Source organism: Octopus bimaculoides, chromosome 6, assembly GCF_046866305.1.
Source record: "Octopus bimaculoides isolate indiv1 chromosome 6, ASM4686630v1, whole genome shotgun sequence".
In the NCBI taxonomy this organism is placed as follows: domain Eukaryota; kingdom Metazoa; phylum Mollusca; class Cephalopoda; order Octopoda; family Octopodidae; genus Octopus; species Octopus bimaculoides.
Genome location: NC_142933.1, coordinates 64,222,657 through 64,242,727, shown reverse-complemented (window position 1 = coordinate 64,242,727; position 20,071 = coordinate 64,222,657). Strand labels below are relative to the sequence as shown.

The 20,071-nt window shown below is 36.4% G+C and overlaps 2 protein-coding genes and 1 non-coding gene across 3 annotated transcripts in view; all 3 read left to right on the top strand.

Annotated features, from left to right (window-relative positions):
• Positions 1-17,585, top strand: part of LOC149135166 (uncharacterized) — a 27,145-nt gene extending 9,560 nt beyond the window's left edge. The window contains exons 3-4 of the mRNA XM_089353479.1: positions 14,667-14,772; positions 15,274-17,585. Of these exons, the coding sequence (XP_089209605.1) occupies positions 14,667-14,772; positions 15,274-15,960 (793 nt within the window). The 3' untranslated portion in view covers positions 15,961-17,585. The remainder of the gene's footprint in view (positions 1-14,666; positions 14,773-15,273) is intronic.
• LOC106881730 (large ribosomal subunit protein P2) overlaps positions 1-20,071 on the top strand; it is a 22,054-nt gene extending 1,983 nt beyond the window's left edge. Inside the window, exons 2-5 of the mRNA XM_089354005.1 lie at positions 11,880-12,003; positions 17,507-17,679; positions 19,712-19,807; positions 19,951-20,071. Of these exons, the coding sequence (XP_089210131.1) occupies positions 17,508-17,679; positions 19,712-19,807; positions 19,951-20,021 (339 nt within the window). The 5' untranslated portion in view covers positions 11,880-12,003; position 17,507 and the 3' untranslated portion in view covers positions 20,022-20,071. The remainder of the gene's footprint in view (positions 1-11,879; positions 12,004-17,506; positions 17,680-19,711; positions 19,808-19,950) is intronic.
• Trnaf-gaa (transfer RNA phenylalanine (anticodon GAA)) lies at positions 637-709 on the top strand. The gene has a single exon. It is a non-coding gene; the product is annotated as a tRNA-Phe (tRNA).

Sequence of the window (20,071 nt, the reverse complement as noted above, 5' to 3'; positions counted from 1 at the left end):
AATGATTGGGAACCAGTGCGGAAAGCGGAAACACTGCTATAGCTAACAGTGCTGCGGGGATTAAATTATTTGCTGTAAAGCTTTTTGATTGCCTCTATAATAGTAGGGAAGGAGTACTGGGATAGTACTCCTTAAATCTTACTTAGTGATTGATATGTAAAGGCTGAAGAAGTTTAGCTTGAATTTTTTTATCCTAATGACTTTTGATATACCATCAAAAGCGGATGGTTGGACTAACAAAATACAAGGAAACATTGCTCTTATATTGTCTCAGCTAAGGCTAGGATCATTTTCTTTTCTACAGAATAAATAAAATGGTAAATGATACTGTTAATAATTTCGTAATGGATAGTAACAACATCTGTAAAATAATCCCAAATACGAATCATATCACACTACCTTACGCGCTAGTGTAAACAACAATCAAATGGAAATAGTAGAATCCGAGGTAAATATAGTAATGGTATGCGACAGAAAAAAATAGTTCTCAACGTAGAATAAGTTACAATGCCAGGGAATTCTAATGCCGTCGGGTCTTTCCTTCCTTCCATCTCTTCACAGTTTACTAATTAATTTCACTCTGAACTTGATACACAGTAGAAATGACTGCGATAGTTTACAGCCAAAACTTCACCAGCCGAAATAGCTCAGTTGGGAGAGCGTTAGACTGAAGATCTAAAGGTCCCTGGTTCAATCCCGGGTTTCGGCATCCGGCGGCTGGTTTGCCTTTTTTTTTTAATTTTAATTTTAATTTTCTTCTTGCTGCATATATATGTATATGTTTATCTAACTATCAATTTCTATCATTTATATACTCGAAAGAATATGACTGTTTACGTGCTCCAGATATTTCATCGTTAATATTGTTCTAAGAGCGGTGAGATTATCACATCAATTTGGGTTTCTCTTCTTTTATGCATCTAATTATTATGGCTTTTTTTCATGCCAGTAGATAGATAGTGAGAGATATACATACAGGAGACAAGAGATCCCAATTTTAACCCGGATTTCAACATACGGTGGTTGGTAATTGTTATAAAATATATCTTTCATCTTTTACTTTATTTCCGTCATTAGACTGCGGCCATGCTGGGGCACCGTTTTGTAGAATTTTAGTTGAACGAATCGACTCCAGTACTTTTTTAATACCTGGTACTTATTCTGTCACTTTTGCCTGACCCTGAAGCTACGAGAACGTAAATGCACCAACACCAGTTGTCAAGTGGTGGTAGGGTACAAATACACATGCACATACATACATACATACATGCATACATACATACATACATACATACATATATATATATTTATAAATCGACCCCAGGTCTTACTTTTTTTAAGCCTGGCACTTACTCTATCAGTGTCTTTTGCTGAACCGCTAGATAACGAGTATGTAAATACACCAACACCAGTTGTCAAGTGGTAATGGGGGGACAAGCACAGACACACACATAGATATAGATATATATATATATAATCTAATGCACTTAGCTTAGTTATATATATATATATATGTCATCTAATGCTCTTAGGTTAGTTTTTCCTTGGGGCTGGCCAGATTGGAGCAATCTCAAGTATAACCAGCTGAAATTGCAAAGATAATCTGGAACTCGACTGAGGAAAGAAAACTTCGAATGACCCATCTGTGTTTTTTCTTGTTTCTCTTTTATATCATGTGTCTTGATGTTTTGTTGTCCATTTTTTGTATCATCTAGCTGTCTGGATGTTTTGCATTCTTGTCCCATTTTTTGTATTCCTTTATATATATATATATATATATATATAGAGAGAGAGAGAGAGATAGATAGATAGATAGATAGATAGATAGATAGATATAGATATAGATATATATACATATATATATATATATATATATATATGACGACGTTCATTCAGTTTCCATCTACCTTATCCACTCACAAGGTTTTGGTCAGCCCAAGGCTATAAGAGAAGACACTTGCCCAAGGTGCCACACAGTGAGACTGAACCCAGAACCATGTAGTTGAGAAGCAAACTTCTTACCACACAGCCACACCTGTGCATATATATATAACTTACAGTTAATAAAGTGTGTTGCATTCTGTTACTTAATAAATATAAAAAATGTATTGTGAATAAACAACAAGTAAAAAATGTATACATATACTGAGTGTACAGCCAGATAGGAGACAGACAAGAAGGTCCCTAATTCTTCATAGGTTATCTACCAAAATGGTTATACTCAGTTTCGCACCATTAATGAGAATTTCCCTTGCTGGCAGTGACTGCGAAAGTTGTGGAGATTATAGGGCCTAGAGCAAATAAGACAATACAAAGTAGACATACAAAAGTAGAAAAAAGTAATTAAAGACAAAATAAATAAGAAACAAGCAAAATATAGCCTCAGGGCCAAAATGAGAGGAATGGTGGGTAACGCTTGAGAAGCCAGCCTAAAGGATATAGAAAACAGTAAATAGTAAGGCACAGAGAATTTATGGTGTGAAAAGGGGAGAGAATGAAATGAAAACTGGCCATAGGTCACGTGTCAGCAGCAGGTAGAAGAGAAAGTCAGCAAGAGAGAGAGAGCAACAGAGAGAAAACAATGGAAGAGATGAAGAGGGGGGAAAAAGGAGAAAGAATAGAAATACAAGAGGGCAAGAGAGAGAAAAAAATGTGAAAGTGGAAAGGTTCGAGTGAGAAGTAAGAGGGTGAGAGAGAGAAGAGGAGTAAGAGTGAAGAAAGAGTCGCAAGGATATATAAAAATTACTGTTAATAAATGTCAGGATGTGTTGCATTCCGTTACTTGATAAATGAAAAAATGTATTGTAAATAAACGATGACAGGTAAAAAATGTATATGTATACTGAGTGTACAACTGGACAGGAGACAGACACAGAAGGTCCCTAATTCTTCATAAGTTATCAACCAAAATGGTAATACTCAGTTTCATGCCATTAATGATAAGACTGAGAACTTCCAATGCTGGAAGTGCCCACGAAAGTTGCAGAGAATATAGGGCCCAGAGCAAACAAAGTAGACAAGCGAAAGTAAAAAAAATGTAATTAAAGGCGAAATACATAAGAAACGAGCAAAATATAGCCTCGGGGCCAAAAAGACAAGAATGGTGGGTAACGCTTGAGAATCCATCCTAAAGGGCCCTCTTTCTCCTCTACTTGCTGCTGACACGTGACCTGTGCCCAGCTTTCCTTTCATTCTCTCTCTTTTTCACACCAATTGCATTGCTGACTGGTCATAGATTCTCTGTGTCTTGCTATTTACTGTTTTCTGTATCCTTTAGGATGGCTTCTCTAGCGTTACCCATCATTTTGTGCCAAAATTTGAAATCAATATATACTTGAGATTTATGGTAATTTCATTATTCACCAACAAATCAGCTTGTTGCAACATCAATTTTCCACTTGCCTATCACTTGCTGAAGGAACATGCTAAATCATCAGCTATGTTTAGAGGCACCTTGCACTTGAAATTTAGTATGCTCAGGAAGAGTTGCTACAATCCCAGACATTGCTGCAGCAAGTACATTTCTTTTGATCATATGTAATCAAGAAGTATGTTGATGCATTTAAGCAGAATTTTCTACTCTGCTTATATCTTAAGTTGAGAATTTTTTTTAAAAACCAGCCGATGTTCAGTATTCAACTTTAACAGGGCATCTTTAACATGTTCTTCCAGCTAGACCAAACTCTTTCTTCTTACTCAGGATGCTGGGAAACTATGCTGACTCAACAATGTCTGGCTATAGCAGCCTAAAATTAAAATATAGGTCCAGTGATTTGAATTCACAATCAATGTGGCAGTAGTATTGCAAAGAGATGAGTAAATTGAATGGTACAGTCCACCAGCTGTCCCTTAGCCATATTGTATGGATGTAGCCTCTTTGCTCAGCAGATCTTTATCAATACTCCATGTATGAATTGTCACCCTTGTTTTGATGTTACCATGCAATTTCAGGAATTTCAAGGTACACTGTTGATCTTAACCCTGACCTCCCATGCAGGGCTGTTTAGGTTTTGAGTTCACAAGGCCCATGTATGTTGTTTCAGATTCTTGTTTTTGTCAAGAATTTGACTGCAGATTACTTTGTCAATCAACTGAGGTGTCTTTGACTTGCTTTCATTTTCCATAATGAAGAGAAAATGAGCAAGCATCATTTCTTACTTCTGCCATTCAGCTGTTGTAGACAATTACTTTGCTAAATACCTCTGCCTTACAGATATCATCAAAAAATGATGTATTTGAGTTTGAAAGCATACATGCACAGATCACATTGAGTACCTAGCCTTCCCTCTGGCAACAATAACAATCATAATTTCAAGCTATTTTCAATTGATAATCATGGTGATGAAGAATATAGGCTTGTCATCCTACCTGATAACTGTCCTTTAAATTTGGAAACACTTATTGTAAAAGCAAAGTGCCAAATACATAATATGACAGCATTATCCTTTGATCGGCATTAACACCACCTCTCTTGCCCTTGCATCAAACAGGCGCTCTTCCTATTGTGGATTGGTTGTTCTTTACCCAGAGAATTATGCTGTGCCCAATTTTGGCCTGCATCAGCTGCCACCAACTGTATGTAATGGTTTTGAAGTTATCCTATCTCATCTGGAAACAATATGCATAGAAATTTGTTGAATTCAGACTAAGCTTCCAGCCTTCATCATCATACAAGATGAGTAGGATGTAACAGAGAGTATTGTAAGCCTGGTCAACCTGATATAAGTTTGTACATTATTCCAGCAAGGTGAGTTCATTTCCAGTGTGTCCAGCCCTATTTCCCTATTTTAAGTGAGTAAAGTTTGATTTGAGAGAAATTGGGCTGCTATTTTTAGCAGGTCACATATCAATACAAAGGTGTTTTCTTGTTAGTCTAAAGTAGTGTTTCTTAAACATTTTTTACCTTTTGATTCCTGTTTTACTTGGGTGAATCCCTGAGCCATCTTATGTTTTTAAAAAAATCATATTATATTTTTACAATTAAATATTATAAGGAATTGTACAAAAAAATTGCTGAAATAATTTGTGTATTGTAGAAATATAAGTAATTTATTGCACATAAATTTTAACAACAAAATCTTATATGGACCCTGGTTGAGAACCACTTATCTAAAGTAAAGCTGTTTGATTGTTGCATAGTCCTTGGTCAGTTGCAATCATATAAAACTTTGATGAAAAGCATTCCAGTCATGAAAATCTTGTTATTTCATATGTCAAGAATTGTTGTTCAGTATAACATTTAAAAACAGTAGAAAGGGATTTTGTGAGAGATCTAGATACTATTTTGAGCAAATCAAATAAACCTGTGATAAAGAAGGAAAAACAAACTTGTCTGCCACTGAATAACACTCTTTCCCCTCTACCTTTATCTTATACTTTATATGTGGTTGAACTAAAACAGAAGGGATAAGTTTTGTCCATTAGATCAGTAAAGTAGTTATCATTAGAAGCAGTTTGAGTTTTGACTTAATGAGAAAAGGTGGTAAAGGGAAGGTTTTATATTTTTGTTTTTGTTTTAATTACATATATTACATATTAACACAAATATCATTAGAAGATTGCATCATTAAATATTACATTGCAGTTTGCAAAAGGCTGACATTTTGCTAATACTTTTTACCTTTTACTTAAGAGTTTTTTCAGTGAACAAATCACCCTTAGTACTTATTTTTAAAAGTCTGGCTCTTACTCTATCTGTCTATTTTGCTAAACAGCTAAGTTACAGAGACATAAACCAACACCAGTTGTCAAGCGGTGAGCAGACAAACACACATACACACACACACATATATATACACATTCTTTTACTTGTTTCAGTCATTTGGCTGTGGCCATGCTGTTGATTCTTACTGTGGACTCCAGTGTTATAGGAACATCATATCGTTTTACCATAAGACTGTTAAGCTGGATAAATAGCAAATAGTTTGCTTCTTATTGATCTCTTTCTAATTAATCCATACTGAAAAGTGGTGTAGCCCCCAGAGGCAAAAACACTTTTGGCACCATATCTCTGAACTATCCTGATTATTTGTTTTGTGACTCGTTACCTATTTAATAATGATAACACTGAATTAATTACTTCTTTACACAAGTTTAAAATAAAGTGAAAAAAAGACTATCTTCCCATAAAATCAAAACTGTAAACTTGGAATTAATCAATTACAGCCTACTAGCTGTACTTACATAATTTATAAACCCTTTGCATATTTATGTAATCCAGTGTTGCTCTAAGTAACAAAGCTACAGTAATCTTGCCAGCATGCACAATAAATTTCTGTTATATCCCTAGTTTTGAAATTCATTTTGGTTATATAAGAAGCCAGTATATAGATTATAAAAGATATTTTACCATTGTCACACCTGGATTTTCTACACCTGAAGAATTTCGACCTTACTTAAGACTATAATATGAGGGTATAGAGAGCCTAAAGACTGGGTTTAGTACTGCATTGGAAACACCTCTATTATTGCGAGTTTCTAGATGACAATTTCTTCCACTGGTACAAGTCAACATCACGAGGTTTCAAGTTAAAGAGCATATTTATGCATGATAATGCCCCTTCACACTCTGCCAAACTAACTATTAACCAGTTAGCTGAGAAAGGTTTCAAAGAACATAAGATAATGTAATGCCACCCACCCCAATCTCCAGATCTAAACCAATAGAGAATTTGTGGTCAGTTATTAAAAAAGATGTATATTCTAATGGTAAACAATATCCAAACTGGGATTTACTATGAGAAACAATAAAAACTACTGCTAGTAATTATAAAGTGAGATTGTTGAGAAATTGACAAAATCAGTTGATGAGAGAATATTTAAAGTTATAGATGGTAAAGGAGGCTGTATAAAGATGTAAAATATATACATAATTGTTTGTAAATATAATTATATGGTGGAAGATATATGTACATATTAATGGTCTGGTTATGGAATGCATTGATCCTGTGCTTATTCCCACTACATGAGCAATTCCTGGATTGTTACATTATGGTCTGCCATAATTATTCACCAAACCTTTTCAATTGGCTCCTCACATAATGTAGTTTATATAATAACTTACGTAATAAAAAGAAACACCCTATAAATTTGTTTTTCTTCATTTTTGCTTTAAATGTAGATCAATTTTGACAAAAATTACACGAGACATGGGATACATAATCCTACATATTACGTAAAATGTTCAAGAAAATCTAACCAGAGGTTTTGATTTTATTGAGGAATGATTGACCTGCATAATAAAAGGAAACATAGTGTGTGTGTATATATATATATATATATATATAAGCAATGTTAATTCTCTAAATGAAGTATTAACAGTAACAGCACGATAAAGTGTAGTATATTGCCACTTAAGTGTGGCTGACCCCTAGGGGTGGATGTTACTGTTGCTTTTAGCCCCAGGAGGACATCTCCTCCAGCTGGCTTATCGACACACGACTGTGTCCTGTTTGCCAAGGGTAGTTATCCCTCTCACCAACATCTGCAGCACGAACGGATCCGGATTTCAGGGTTATTTCCCTTCGTCGGCGTCCGATAGCTGCTGACCCTGGTGAGAGAGACAAAAACCTGGCAATCTTATATCTTCTTTTCAAGTGAAATTCTTCACTGATATCGAAAAGGTGAAAACAAGCAATGTTAATTCTCTAAATGAAGTATTAACAGTAACTGCACGATAAAGTGTAGTATATTGCCACTTAAGTGTGGCTGACCCCTAGGGGTGGATGTTACTGTTGCTTTTAGCCCCAGGAGGACATCTCCTCCAGCTGGCTTATCGACACACGACTGTGTCCTGTTTGCCAAGGGTAGTTATCCCTCTCACCAACATCTGCAGCACGAACGGATCCGGATTTCAGGGTTATTTCCCTTCGTCGGCGTCCGATAGCCGCTGACCCTGGTGAGAGAGACAAAAACCTGGCAATCTTATATCTTCTTTTCAAGTGAAATTCTTCACTGATATCGAAAAGGTGAAAACAAGCAATGTTTATATAGGTAAATGATAGGCTTGCCTCATAACCTCCACATAATAAAACAATGCCTAACTAGCCCAACAGAATTGCTTCTTCTCGTATTTGTTGCTCCATTCTCCACATATATATATATATATATATATATATATATATATACCAGAGTAAGCACATGAAATGTGCAACAAGGTGAAAAAAAGAGTACTCAAATACCAGAGGTAGAGTAATATATATATATATATATATATATATATATATATATATACATACACACACACACACACGTACACATATACACAAAGTGTATTCAAAAAGTATCAACTTTATTTTTTTTTTAAACCAATGATGCATAGGCAAAATCTTTTGAGTGGGAACCAATGTCACCCTTCCTGCACATACATAAAAATCTTCATGCCAGTAAGCTATGTCAGTTCCCGTCTGTTATTTAGTCTAGAGTACAGACGTGTAGTGCTTGCTCATCGAATTTTCGTTTTTACCAAAAGCATTGAGCAGAGACATTGCATCAAGTTTTGCCAAGAGCTTGGTAATACTCAAGCTCAAACCATCCTGTAGATTTAGCAGGCCTTTGGTCATGATACCATGGTTAAAACTCAGATCAAGGAGTGGTACAACCACTTCAAACATGGCTGCACTTCAGTGGAGAGCGAGGCACACCCAAGCAGGCCATCAACAACCTGAAATGAGGAACCAATAGAAAAGGTTTGGTGAATAATAATGGCAGACCATCATGTAACAATCCAGGAATTGTTCATGTAGTGGGAATAAGCACAGGACATTCCATTTCAATGGAGGATTTGTGCATGCAGAGAGTTTCCTTAAAGTCTCAGAAAACATTCAAACAGCATACAGAATGTTTTTTGTTTTTCACAGTTGTTACTGGTTGGTTGTAAATAAGATATCTGTATTTCTTGTGATGGGGTAGAATTCAGAAGTTGAAGAGCTCTACCTTATCGTAGCTGAATAAGATTGCAAGGATGCTACCATATGAATCACCTATAAACTGATGGTCCTCATTTGTATCTTTACTACTTTCCCTTCTTATCTTTCAAGACAACAAATTTGAACATGTCTGAAAGAATACATTATGCCTCAAGATCTTGTGCATCCACTTGGAAATAGTTCATTAACTTTATCATAGGTTCTTCTTGCTCTGTTGCATCTATTTGTTCTCATGCATTGAAGAGGGTTGTTTGATCCTGGCCTCCATCATTATTCCAGATATGAATTGTCACCCACAGCTGTGGAATTTCTTGGTGTAATTTCAGTCTTGACTATAACACCCAACCACCATATATGGTCAGTTTGAGTATCTGAGACCACAGGTAGTGATGGAGTATAATTTCAGATTCTTGTTTTTGTTGCAAATTTCACAACAAGCATAGCTATAGGTGCAGGCATGGCTGTGTAGTAAGAAGCTTGCTTCCGTGCGGCGTTACCTGTTCGTGATAAATTGTCAAGGCACGGAAGTGCCATATCGCTAACATGTCCGAGGTGCGGGCAGGACAGGGAAACCGTCTTGCACACATTCGTGGAATGTCTGGAATTAACGATACTGATAGTTTTCGCAGAACTGTTGTCATCGATGGGAAGAGTACAGCTATCAGCTGAATCTATCATCGAGATTGTGCCGCCTCCTTCCCTCAACAGGGAGAGGAAGGCGTGTTTTTCCTGCGTAGTAGCCATACTGAAAGAAACAGTATGGAAGACGCGTGTAAGAGGCATAGTGACAGATACCTTTGTATCTGGCCAGGGGTTAGTTAACTTTTTTTGTTACCACCTCAGTAGTAAAATCAGGCTGGAGAAGAGGTATCTGTCACGAGACAGATTCATGAGAAGATGGAAGCCTGTGGCGAGGAAGCTGGGAGTGTTTGGCACCAGGTAAGTGGGAGCCAAAAACAAGGGAAAGAAAAAGCAAGGGGTCTACCCTGGTGGTCGGATGCCTATCCTTCAGGAAAGCCATTACAAATTACATCTGTAATGAGCAATGCTTCAATCGAACATTGTAAATATAATCCAATTTTTATTGTGTATTTAAAATTGTAAATATTTAATCGAAACAGCTACTTCACCCTTTTTATGTTTGTCTGTCCTTGTTCGTCCCCTCTTTGTAATGCCTCTATGGCGAATATTTATGAAATAAAGAAGCTTGCTTCCCAACCACCTGACTCCAGGTTCAGTCCCACTGCATGACACCTTGGACAAGTGTCTTCTATTATAGCCTTGTGAATGGACTTGGTAGATGGAAACAGAAAGAAGCCTGTCGTATATATGGGGGGGGGGGCACGCGTATGTATCTTTGTGTCAATGTTTGTTCTTCACCGCCGCTTGAGAGCTGATGTTGGTGTGTTTACATACCCATAACTTAGCGGTTCGGTTTTTAAAAAAAGTTCTGAGGTCAATTTGATCGACTAAAACACTTCTAGGTGGTGCCCCAGCATTTCTGCAGTCAAATGACTGAAACAAGTAAAAAGAAAATTTTTTTTTAAATAACACACCATCTTTGTTAATCAGTTCAAGCGACTTTTGTTTACTTTAGTTTTTCACAAAGAATGTGAGCAGCCTGCTTTTGCCATTTAACTGTAGCAGAATAACAGAATGGACAAATGTCTATCTTCTGAATATAATCTTGTCATATTTGACACTGAAAACGCATGTGCAGTTTAGATTCATCCCAGGCCACCTCTTCAGGATCATAACTCATAACCATAACACCTTAAACCCTTACTAGGGAATAATGATATAATTAAACAGGAAATAATGATATAATTAAACAGGGAATACTACTCTTGACATCGGCAAAAATTATTGTTTACAAAAATAGCAGTAACTGTATTCAGCTGAATAGACGTCAGTGATTGGTTGAAATTACAGAAATACGACAACTTTAACATGAAATAACTTATTAAGAAGAAATTTTTGTTAAGAAGGCTAAGAGAAAAGATGTTTTATATGACACATTCTACCAGTATCCCAAGTTTGAAAGTGTTTCGTTAAGAAAACAAGTGGTTCCCGTCAATTCAGAAGGATCCTTGAGGACATCTTTTGCAGGTTCACCAATTGTTAGTGAGGATCTTTTAAGTCGTTAAACCTTTTGTTTCCAAACTGCTGTTGAAATACACTGCTTTTATTTCAAGTAATTTTGAAACTCATGAAGAATTTATTGAAATAATTTCGCCATTATTAAACTGGTGTTTGGAGCATGAAATTTTCATGAGAAGTTTTGTCTCATAAAATCGGGGACGGTCTTAGACAGGTTTGATATCAAAAGGGTTAAATCTTCGTTGGTAGTTCACAGTTCAAAGTAGGCTGTGTGAAGACAAGAATAACCACACTAGCGTTTATTTTAGATTTTAGTTTTCAGATATTTTATTAACCCGGTGCGGCCATTCATTTGTGTTAGAAATTAATTTGGATAGATAAAAAAAAAAAGACCTGTTAAATACAGAGGTCAATGCAAATTACTATAAAACCTTCAAACAAAAGGCATGGCCTTTGGCAATTATAGCGGAATCGTTAGCACGGCGGATAAATTGCATAGCGTTATTTCTTCCGTCTTTACGTTCTGAGTTCAAATTCCGCCGAGGACGACTTTGCTTTTCATCCTTTTGGAGTCGATAAAATAAGTACCAGCTGAGCACCGAGGTCGATGTAATCGGTTTTAATTTCTCCCCTAAAATTGCTGGACTTTAGTCAAAATTTAAAATCAATGATTGGCAATTACAGTTGTTTCCCTTGATATTTTTGTAATTCTTTCAAAGCTAACCACAGAAATATAAAAACTTTAATATCTAGATTTTATATAAATTGATATATATATATATATATATATATATATATATTATTTCTTAATTAGATGTGTTTCTTCATTTTTCTCTTTCATTTTGTACGAAGCGATGGTTGTGCTGAGTGCTGTCACGTGACGTCTGCGCACACCACGTTGCCTCTCTCTCTTTCCTGCATCAGAATTCCTCCATAAGTGACATAACACGTTTTCGCGTCAATCTAAGTCTTAAAAGTAAGTTATTTTTCCAAGAAAATTCATATTTTTTTGTACCAACTGGTTAATGTAAAGCTTTTCTTCCGTCTGATTAATATTTTAGATGTTCGTTATGACTATTAAGTTTATGAAACGAAATTCCTTTCTTCCTCACGTTGCTATCATGGAGCACAGCCATGCTGTCCACACTATCTGCATTTATTAATGCGTGGTACACAACTTGTTTGTTTTCGATAGAAATTATAAAACTTCCTATGAATTCTTAATACAAACTAAATTAATAAAATACTATATTTTATATATAAGTGAAACTACATTTAGTTCTTAAATTTTGCTTAAAAATGAATCCCTTTTTTATAGATTTTAAAACTTAAGGATGGTACTATTTCAAGAAGAGTGGTCTTAAGGATTACAGCTTTATATATATATATATATATATAAAGTAGTAGTAATCTATAAGTTGATATGCATTCACATTCATTTCGATATTAATAGCGAATTCCATGGAAATATCTGGAAATGTTAGTAGTACAGAGACCACGTGGCTCATTCAAGATTTGTTGAAATTAACATCACTGCTTCGAAGTTTTTGTTCAACTTATCTGTGTGTAAACAAAATACAAACGTACATATAAAATAAAGTTATTCTTAATGTGAGCTAAAATTTGCACTCCTCGACTGCTTTCATTCTTCATAGATTGTGAGTTACTGTTTTAAAGTGCTATATTAACTCGGTGATCCTGCGTACACCAACTGTCTTTTATTCAGTCTGGTGCCCGTTAAGACACCAGACAAATGTGTATATTTAAGTCTGCTTTTACGCATGAGTTCTAATCCTATTTTGATGTCAGTATGAAATGATGTGAAAATAGCTAATTTAAAAGTCTACTAACAGTTATGACTATTTAAAGCCATTACCTTTAAAAACCTAGGTGGTGAGATCGAGATCATCTGCGTAGTTTGCCATTTGAAGCATACAGGGTCTACAACGCTGTCCGCAGTATGATTTCACTGAATTACGGATTTAGGCGCTACCCCGTTTGTTACCGCCTGTGTAAATAATGTGTTTTATGAAGTAAAATATCTCGTGTTTCGTAAATCCATCTGAACTCGTACATAAACTGAATCGAGAACTTATCTGTACTGTTTTTAATATGGAATTCTCGAAATAAACTAGCAATACAGACTTGCCATTCTTTGTTTTACAGCCATCTGCGAAAAGGCGCCCGAACTAATATATTAATGGTTCTTTGTCCTAACACGGTTTTGGTCGTGTGTTACTATTGTAAAATATATTTGGATAAACTTTTTGGTACTACTAAAGCAGCGCGGACCCGGTCGCGCGTCCGCGCTAGCTAGTCGTGAGTGGTCGATACTAACCCTAAACGTATTCATTTGCACACGCGGGTTAGGGTTAGGATCGACCACTCAAGACTGGCTAGCGCGTTCGGGTTCGCGCTGCTTTAGTAGTACCCTCATTTTTCGTTGTTAGAGCAATTAAAATTTCTCATAGAATTAATGTAATGTTGCTTTCCGTTTGAAGGTTATCCCCATATGAGCACTAATCTAACAGAGATGTGATCAAAGACGTTTCAGTTATTTCTGAATTTTTAATGTGTGATTTGTAGGGAATTTGGCTGCTATTTCTAAACAAGTCGCCCTCTTCTCCATAATCAATTGTCTAGATTACTGGAGTTAGTGATAGCATGTGTTAAAGCTAAACAAGCACATCACTACTATAGTGATTTTATTGCGCGTCTGACTGATTATATTCTTTATGTAGAATTGTAGCCTAATTAGACATCTGTGATCTTCAAAGAGAAGAATCTTAACTAGAGATAATACATAATCCAGATCATGACGAAGCCAGTGGACTTCCACAGTTTCTTTTTTTGGTGACCGTATACGCTTCAAGCCGTCCCAATTCATTTTTTTACACCAGTTTGTTTGTCAAATAAGTGTGGCCTTATGAAAAAGTTGTTCACCTGAGACAGGCTGGTTTGAGTTCAATCCCACTGAACAGCAGTGTGCAAACTACATTAAGCCCAGCATGCAATGTCGGGTAAACTGAACACCCAGTTTTGCTCAAGTGATATTTGCCCTGTAATAGTAGTCTTGTCACTATTGTCGTTGGAATTATAGTTTATGTCTGGACTAATTTTATATTTATTTTTAGGCAAGGGAAATGGTATTTAAGATAATGCTTAGCGTTACGTCTTTATGATTTTAAATAACCACGGAGTGTAGAGCTGTTGTGTTGAAATCTGGGGTTGTAGTGGAGCTAAGACATTAAAACTTATAACTGAAAGTGTAGCATATGGGTTTGGGTTTCCATAGCTGCCATTTCTAGACAGTATAGATGATGACTTCGAATATTTTCTGAGAGTATGATTAATATTTTATTATGCTACTTTACCACCGTCTGATATACTGCTATGGCATCTGTGAAACATCTTTATAACTCATTTAACTGATTTAGAAAGGCAATTGTAACTGATTATATCTAGGGGGGGGGGGGTAGTAATACTGTACAGTGATGCTCTTAGATTCTTTGCAAATTGGCATTTAGAAGTGTGAAAATTGTCTACCATGTTTTGAAAGTTGGGAGTGCCTTGAACAGCTTTAGTGTTTCAAAGTATAATTTAGAATTGTAGTCATTTGTTCTTACAGTTTTTGTATAGGTGCTGTATTGCAATGAGTCGGGTTTTCACAGGTGTTATGAGTAAACCTATTTGTGCTATCCTCAAAGACATGGCTAATAAACCTGAGCAAGCAGGACATGTTTATGTTAGTACCAGCTACCAAGATTAATGGGTTACTTTAAATTTCTTTGTTAAACTATATAAGACATGTATTTTACTTGTAAATTTGTGGAATCTGTCTTACATTTTGAATTCAGAACAAACATCATTGTACATTGAGGTGTTTTCTTTTAAAGCAGAAAGCTATAGATAGATCTGTCTTCACAGGACACTTCTCAGCAATGTCAGTACTTGTAAATTGTGAGCATGTTTGAAGATGCTATATTCATTAACCCTTTCGTTACCAAAGCCGCCCGAAAAAAATTTTGGTTCGTTTGACCAAGCCGCCCGTAATCACCTATTCATATTTAAATGAGAATATCTGAGCAAATCTCGTTAGTACATTCGTGAAAACACGTGATTATTTGTGTAAACAGTTCAGCTATAGTTTTGTACGACGATCAACATGTTTTTTTAATTTTGTGAATTTTGGGAGATTTTTTTCCAAATTTGTTCCTGTTGTTTTCAATATTTGTAATCCTGACAAAAAAAATGGATACGAATTTTATTGTCAAGCAGCGAGTCAGAATTCGAAGGATTTTCCGTTGAAGACCTTGATAAATCTAACTCTGTAACCGAAAAAAAAAAGCACGTGGTATTTGATAATGAATCTGAGGTTTCATTTTCCGAAAATGAAAGCAGTGAACTCGAGAGCTCCGATAATAGCGATAAAGAGAATGAATTAGTACCTGAATGGAGTGAAAATTTAAAAACTCCTTCTTTCAGTGATTTTTCTGAAGAAACTGGACCAAGTCATAGTCTTACCCAGGAGAGTAAAGCTTTAGACTTCTTTTTGCTTTTTCCGATGTGCCTATTTGAATTGATTACGGCGGAAACAAACCGTTACGCTAAATGTAAACAAAGCGTAAAAAAGGATAGTTTGAGGTTTCCCATAAACTTGAATGAAATTAAAGCATATTTTGCCATGAATATTATTATGTGCATTAGAAAGTTACCTAGAATAACAAATTACTGGAGTAGTGATGAACCCTTTGGCGACGAATACGTCTCAAGTATAATGACGAGGATACGGTTTTTAAAATTGACTCGATATCTACATGTAATAGACACGACCAGTACACCAGTTCGTGGAAAACCAGACTTTGATCCCTTATTTAAAATAAGACCCCTCATTGACTGTGTTCAAAGCACATATAAAACAGTTTATAGATAAGGATATGGTGGGCTATAAAGGCCGAGTGCGTTTTCAACAGTATATGCCAGGAAAGCGCACAAAATGGGGGATCAAAGTTTGGAAAGGATTTGTGAATCAAATACTGGGTACTGCTCTGGATTTTAATTTTATACTGGCAAAAGAGACAGTAATAAATCCAGTAATGTGCACAACTCTTCTATAATAATATTTTGTTGTATACCCAATTGAATATTAGCTAATAACCCATTTTCTATAGCGATGTTTGAACAAAAATTTAAATAATTTTATATTTTGTTGAATTTACCTGTAATTAAAGTCACTTTGTGACAAAAATTTTGGTATAGAATTGGTTGAGAACCTTTCGTTAATTTATCTTCCAAAAATCACATTAATATGTTGATAAATAAAAAAGTTAGAGTTTAATGAAACCAGCCTAAATTTATGATTATGTTAGAAATTAATTGAAACACATAAGGGGTGTAATTTGGTTAGAAATATGGTAACGAAAGGGTTAAGGGGTTCTAAACAAATGTACATATTAAAATAAAGTTATTCTTAATGTAAGTTAAAATTTGCACTTTCTCGACTACTTTCACTCTTCATAGATTGTGAGTTACTGTTTAAAAGTGCTATATTAACTGGGTGATCCTGCGTACACCAACTGTCCTAATTCAGTTAGGTGCCCGTCTAGACACCAGACAATATATGCATATATCTCAATCAGCTTCTGTGAAAGATTCATTATTGTCAGTCAGAAATTATGTGAGAAAACTTTGCGTTTTTGGAATAGTTTGTGATTGTCATTGAAAGCTCAGAATGTTGGCTTTTACTTGCATGCTACATCATAGAAGTTACATTAGTAGTTATAATATATAAGCATTATAATTGAGGTACACATTGTTGGTACCTAGCTAGAGATTTATAGCACCTGTTATTCAGGAAATGCATTAAAATGTGTAGCTGTTCTGTAAAGGTGTAGGCTCTGTTCATATCGGCTACTTCATTATTTATAATATATGTTGCAATGCTTACAATGATGAGATTGTGAGGTAAGGTTAATCTATTTAGAAGTAAGTTATAGAAATATAGATATCATTAAGTACAGAAAAGTGCTCAAATTTATATTTCTGTTTACTTCAGCTGTCTCCACTACTGCCATTTAACAGATGATGACTTTGATATTGTTCTGAGAGCATGATTAATTTTCTATATTGCTACTTTACCACCGTCTGATGTACTTTTATGGCAAGCAATGTGGAGATTTAACTGTTTACAAAATAAACTGTTCAATTAATAAATAATTGTTCCAAAAACCTCTTAATTTCAATTTACGTTGCACAATAAGAAGCCTAAAATGCATTTTTTGTTCAATTTGTATTAGCTTCAGTTAGTGTGTGTGGCAAATTTTTGCTGCTTTTGTAATTTTTTTCATTAGAGAAGTTCTGTTAGGGTGCATGTAATAGCAAATTAGTATTTAATGTTTTGAAAACCAGGCATCAGATGAGTAAGTGTAACATAAATTTGCCTTATTGATAGGCGTGCATTTTCTTTTATCACATTGCAGAATGCGTTACGTGGCCGCTTATCTCCTTGCCACCCTTGGGGGTGTGAAACAACCAACTGAAGCTGATTTGGAGAAGATTTTAGGCAGCGTTGGTATTGAGGCCGAAGCCGGTAAAATGAAGAAAGTCATCTCACAGCTAAAAGACAAAGACCCAGCTACTCTCATCAAAGAAGGTAATTTTGGCACTGCCACATTTATTTATTTATTGTTCATGTTGCCCTTTACTTTTCTTCTTTTCTTGTCTTGCAAGTTACTTGGTAACTTCTGTTGGCACAAAGGAAAACACCCAATACACCCTGTAAAGGGATGGTCATTAGGCAAGGATTTTGGTTGTTGAAATCGTGCCAAAGGTGGCATAGAGAATTGTGTTGCCCTACGACAGTCGTCTGGCTGGTCAGATCTTGTCAAACTGTCCAACCCATACCAGCGTGAAAAACAGACATTAAATGATTGTGACTTTCTTTTTCTTTAAATTGGGAGTACGTGTGAGTCAACATTACTCATGTGTGCAAACAAAAGGTGGTCATAGAACTCAACCTGTCTTCTGGTTGCTTGAGCTGCTTGGAGGATAAGGTACTAGATAACTACAAACTGGAGTTACCATCATCATCATCATCGTTTAACGTCTGCTTTCCATGCTAGCATGGGTTGGACAATTTGACTAAGGACTGGGGAACCAGATGGCTACACCAGGCTCCAATCTGATTTGGCAGAGTTTCTACAGCTGGATACCATTCCTAACGCCAACCACTCCGAGAGTGATGTGGGTGCTTTTACGTGCCACTGGTGCTCTGGTAACGATCACACTCGGACGGTGCTCTTAGTGCTCCACTAGTACGGGTGCCATCACGATTTCGCAAGCCGAGTTTGATGTTCAATGAAAGTGACGTTGACGTGGGTGCCGGTCTACAAATTTAGTTTGATTTCTATTGCCTCAACAGGTCTTCACAAGCGGAGTTTAGTGTCCAATGAAGGAGTGTTACACATAAGTGGGCTGGCAGAGGCCTTGGATTTTGGTCTCACTTGGCTTGCCGGGTCTTCTCACGCACAGCATATTTCCAAAGGTCTTAGTTACAAGTCATTGCCTTGGTGAGGCCTAATGTTCGGAGTTCATGCTTCACCACCTCATCCCAAGTATTCCTGGGCCTGCCTATTCCACGGGTTCCCTCAACCGCTAGGGTGTGGTACTTTTTCACACAGCTATCCTCATCCATTCTCTCCACATGACCATACCAGCGCAATCGTCTCTCTTGCACTCCACAACTGATGTTTCTTAGGTCCAACTTTTCTCAAGATATTTACACTCTGTCGGGTATGCACACTGGCATTACTCATCCATCGGAGCCTACTGGCTTCTTTCCTTGCAAGCTTACGCATGTCCTCAGTAGTCACGGCCCATGTTTCACTGCCATGTAGCATGGTTGTTCGTACACATGTGTCATGCAGTCTGCCTTTTACTCTCAGTGATAGGCCCTTTGTCGCCAGCAGAGGTAAGAGGTCTCTGAACTTTGCCCAGGCTATTCTTATTCTAGCAGCTACACTTGGTCACCCAGATATTGGAAGCTATCAACTACGTCCAGTTTTTCTCCCTGGAATGAGACTGGTTGTTTTCTGCACATTTTCAGTGTTTATTGCACCTGAACATCTACCACATACAAAAACTAACTTCCCAGTTAGCCTTCCTTTGATATTGCTGCACCTCTTATGTGTCCATAGCTTGCATTGGGTACATCTTATAAAGTTTCTACCTACACCTTTTCTACAGATCGAGCAGGGCCATCTACCTGAAGGGGTGTGTGTTTTGTCTACCTTCCTACTTATTTGGACTTTGGTTTTAGCTAGGTTGACTCTAAGGCCCTTCGATTCTAGTCCCTGCTGCCACACCTGAAACTTCTCCTCTAGTTCTGATAGTGACTCAGCAATTAGTGCAAGGGTATCCTGTGTTGAATTTGGTTTGCATAAAGGTTGGTTTAGGGGGTCTTTACTCAAAGAGAGATGAAAGTTGTGATGGATGTGCAGGTTGTGCCCTTTCGCTAAAAGAGCCTACAAAATTTGTTGCAGTGATATAATATGCTAGTGCCTTCAATTCTATTTCTTGACTGTAGTTCCTTAGAAATATTGTTTCTGAAGTTTCTTGGTCAGTATATTTATTCATAACGACAGTACTTGGATGTGATTGGGTTTTCTTTTTCTATTCTTTCACAGGTCAGCTGAAGCTTGCATCTGTCCCAAGTGGAGGTGGTGCTGCTGTTGCTGCTGCACCTGCTGCCTCTGCTGCAGCACCTGCAGAGAAGGCTGAAGGTGAGAGGCCAAATATTTCCTCTTCATTTATCTTTCCTCTATTTCGCTTTTGCTTTTTATTATTAATATTATTTATATATATACTTCAATTTCATTCTGTATTTTTCTAATATGTATTTTTTTCCTTTAATTCTCCACTACAGAAAAGAAAGAAGAGAAGAAAGAGGAGTCAGAAGAATCAGATGATGACATGGGCTTTGGTCTCTTTGACTAAGGATCATCTATCATTTTTTTTTTCTCCATTAAAGCTTATCATTGTATAAA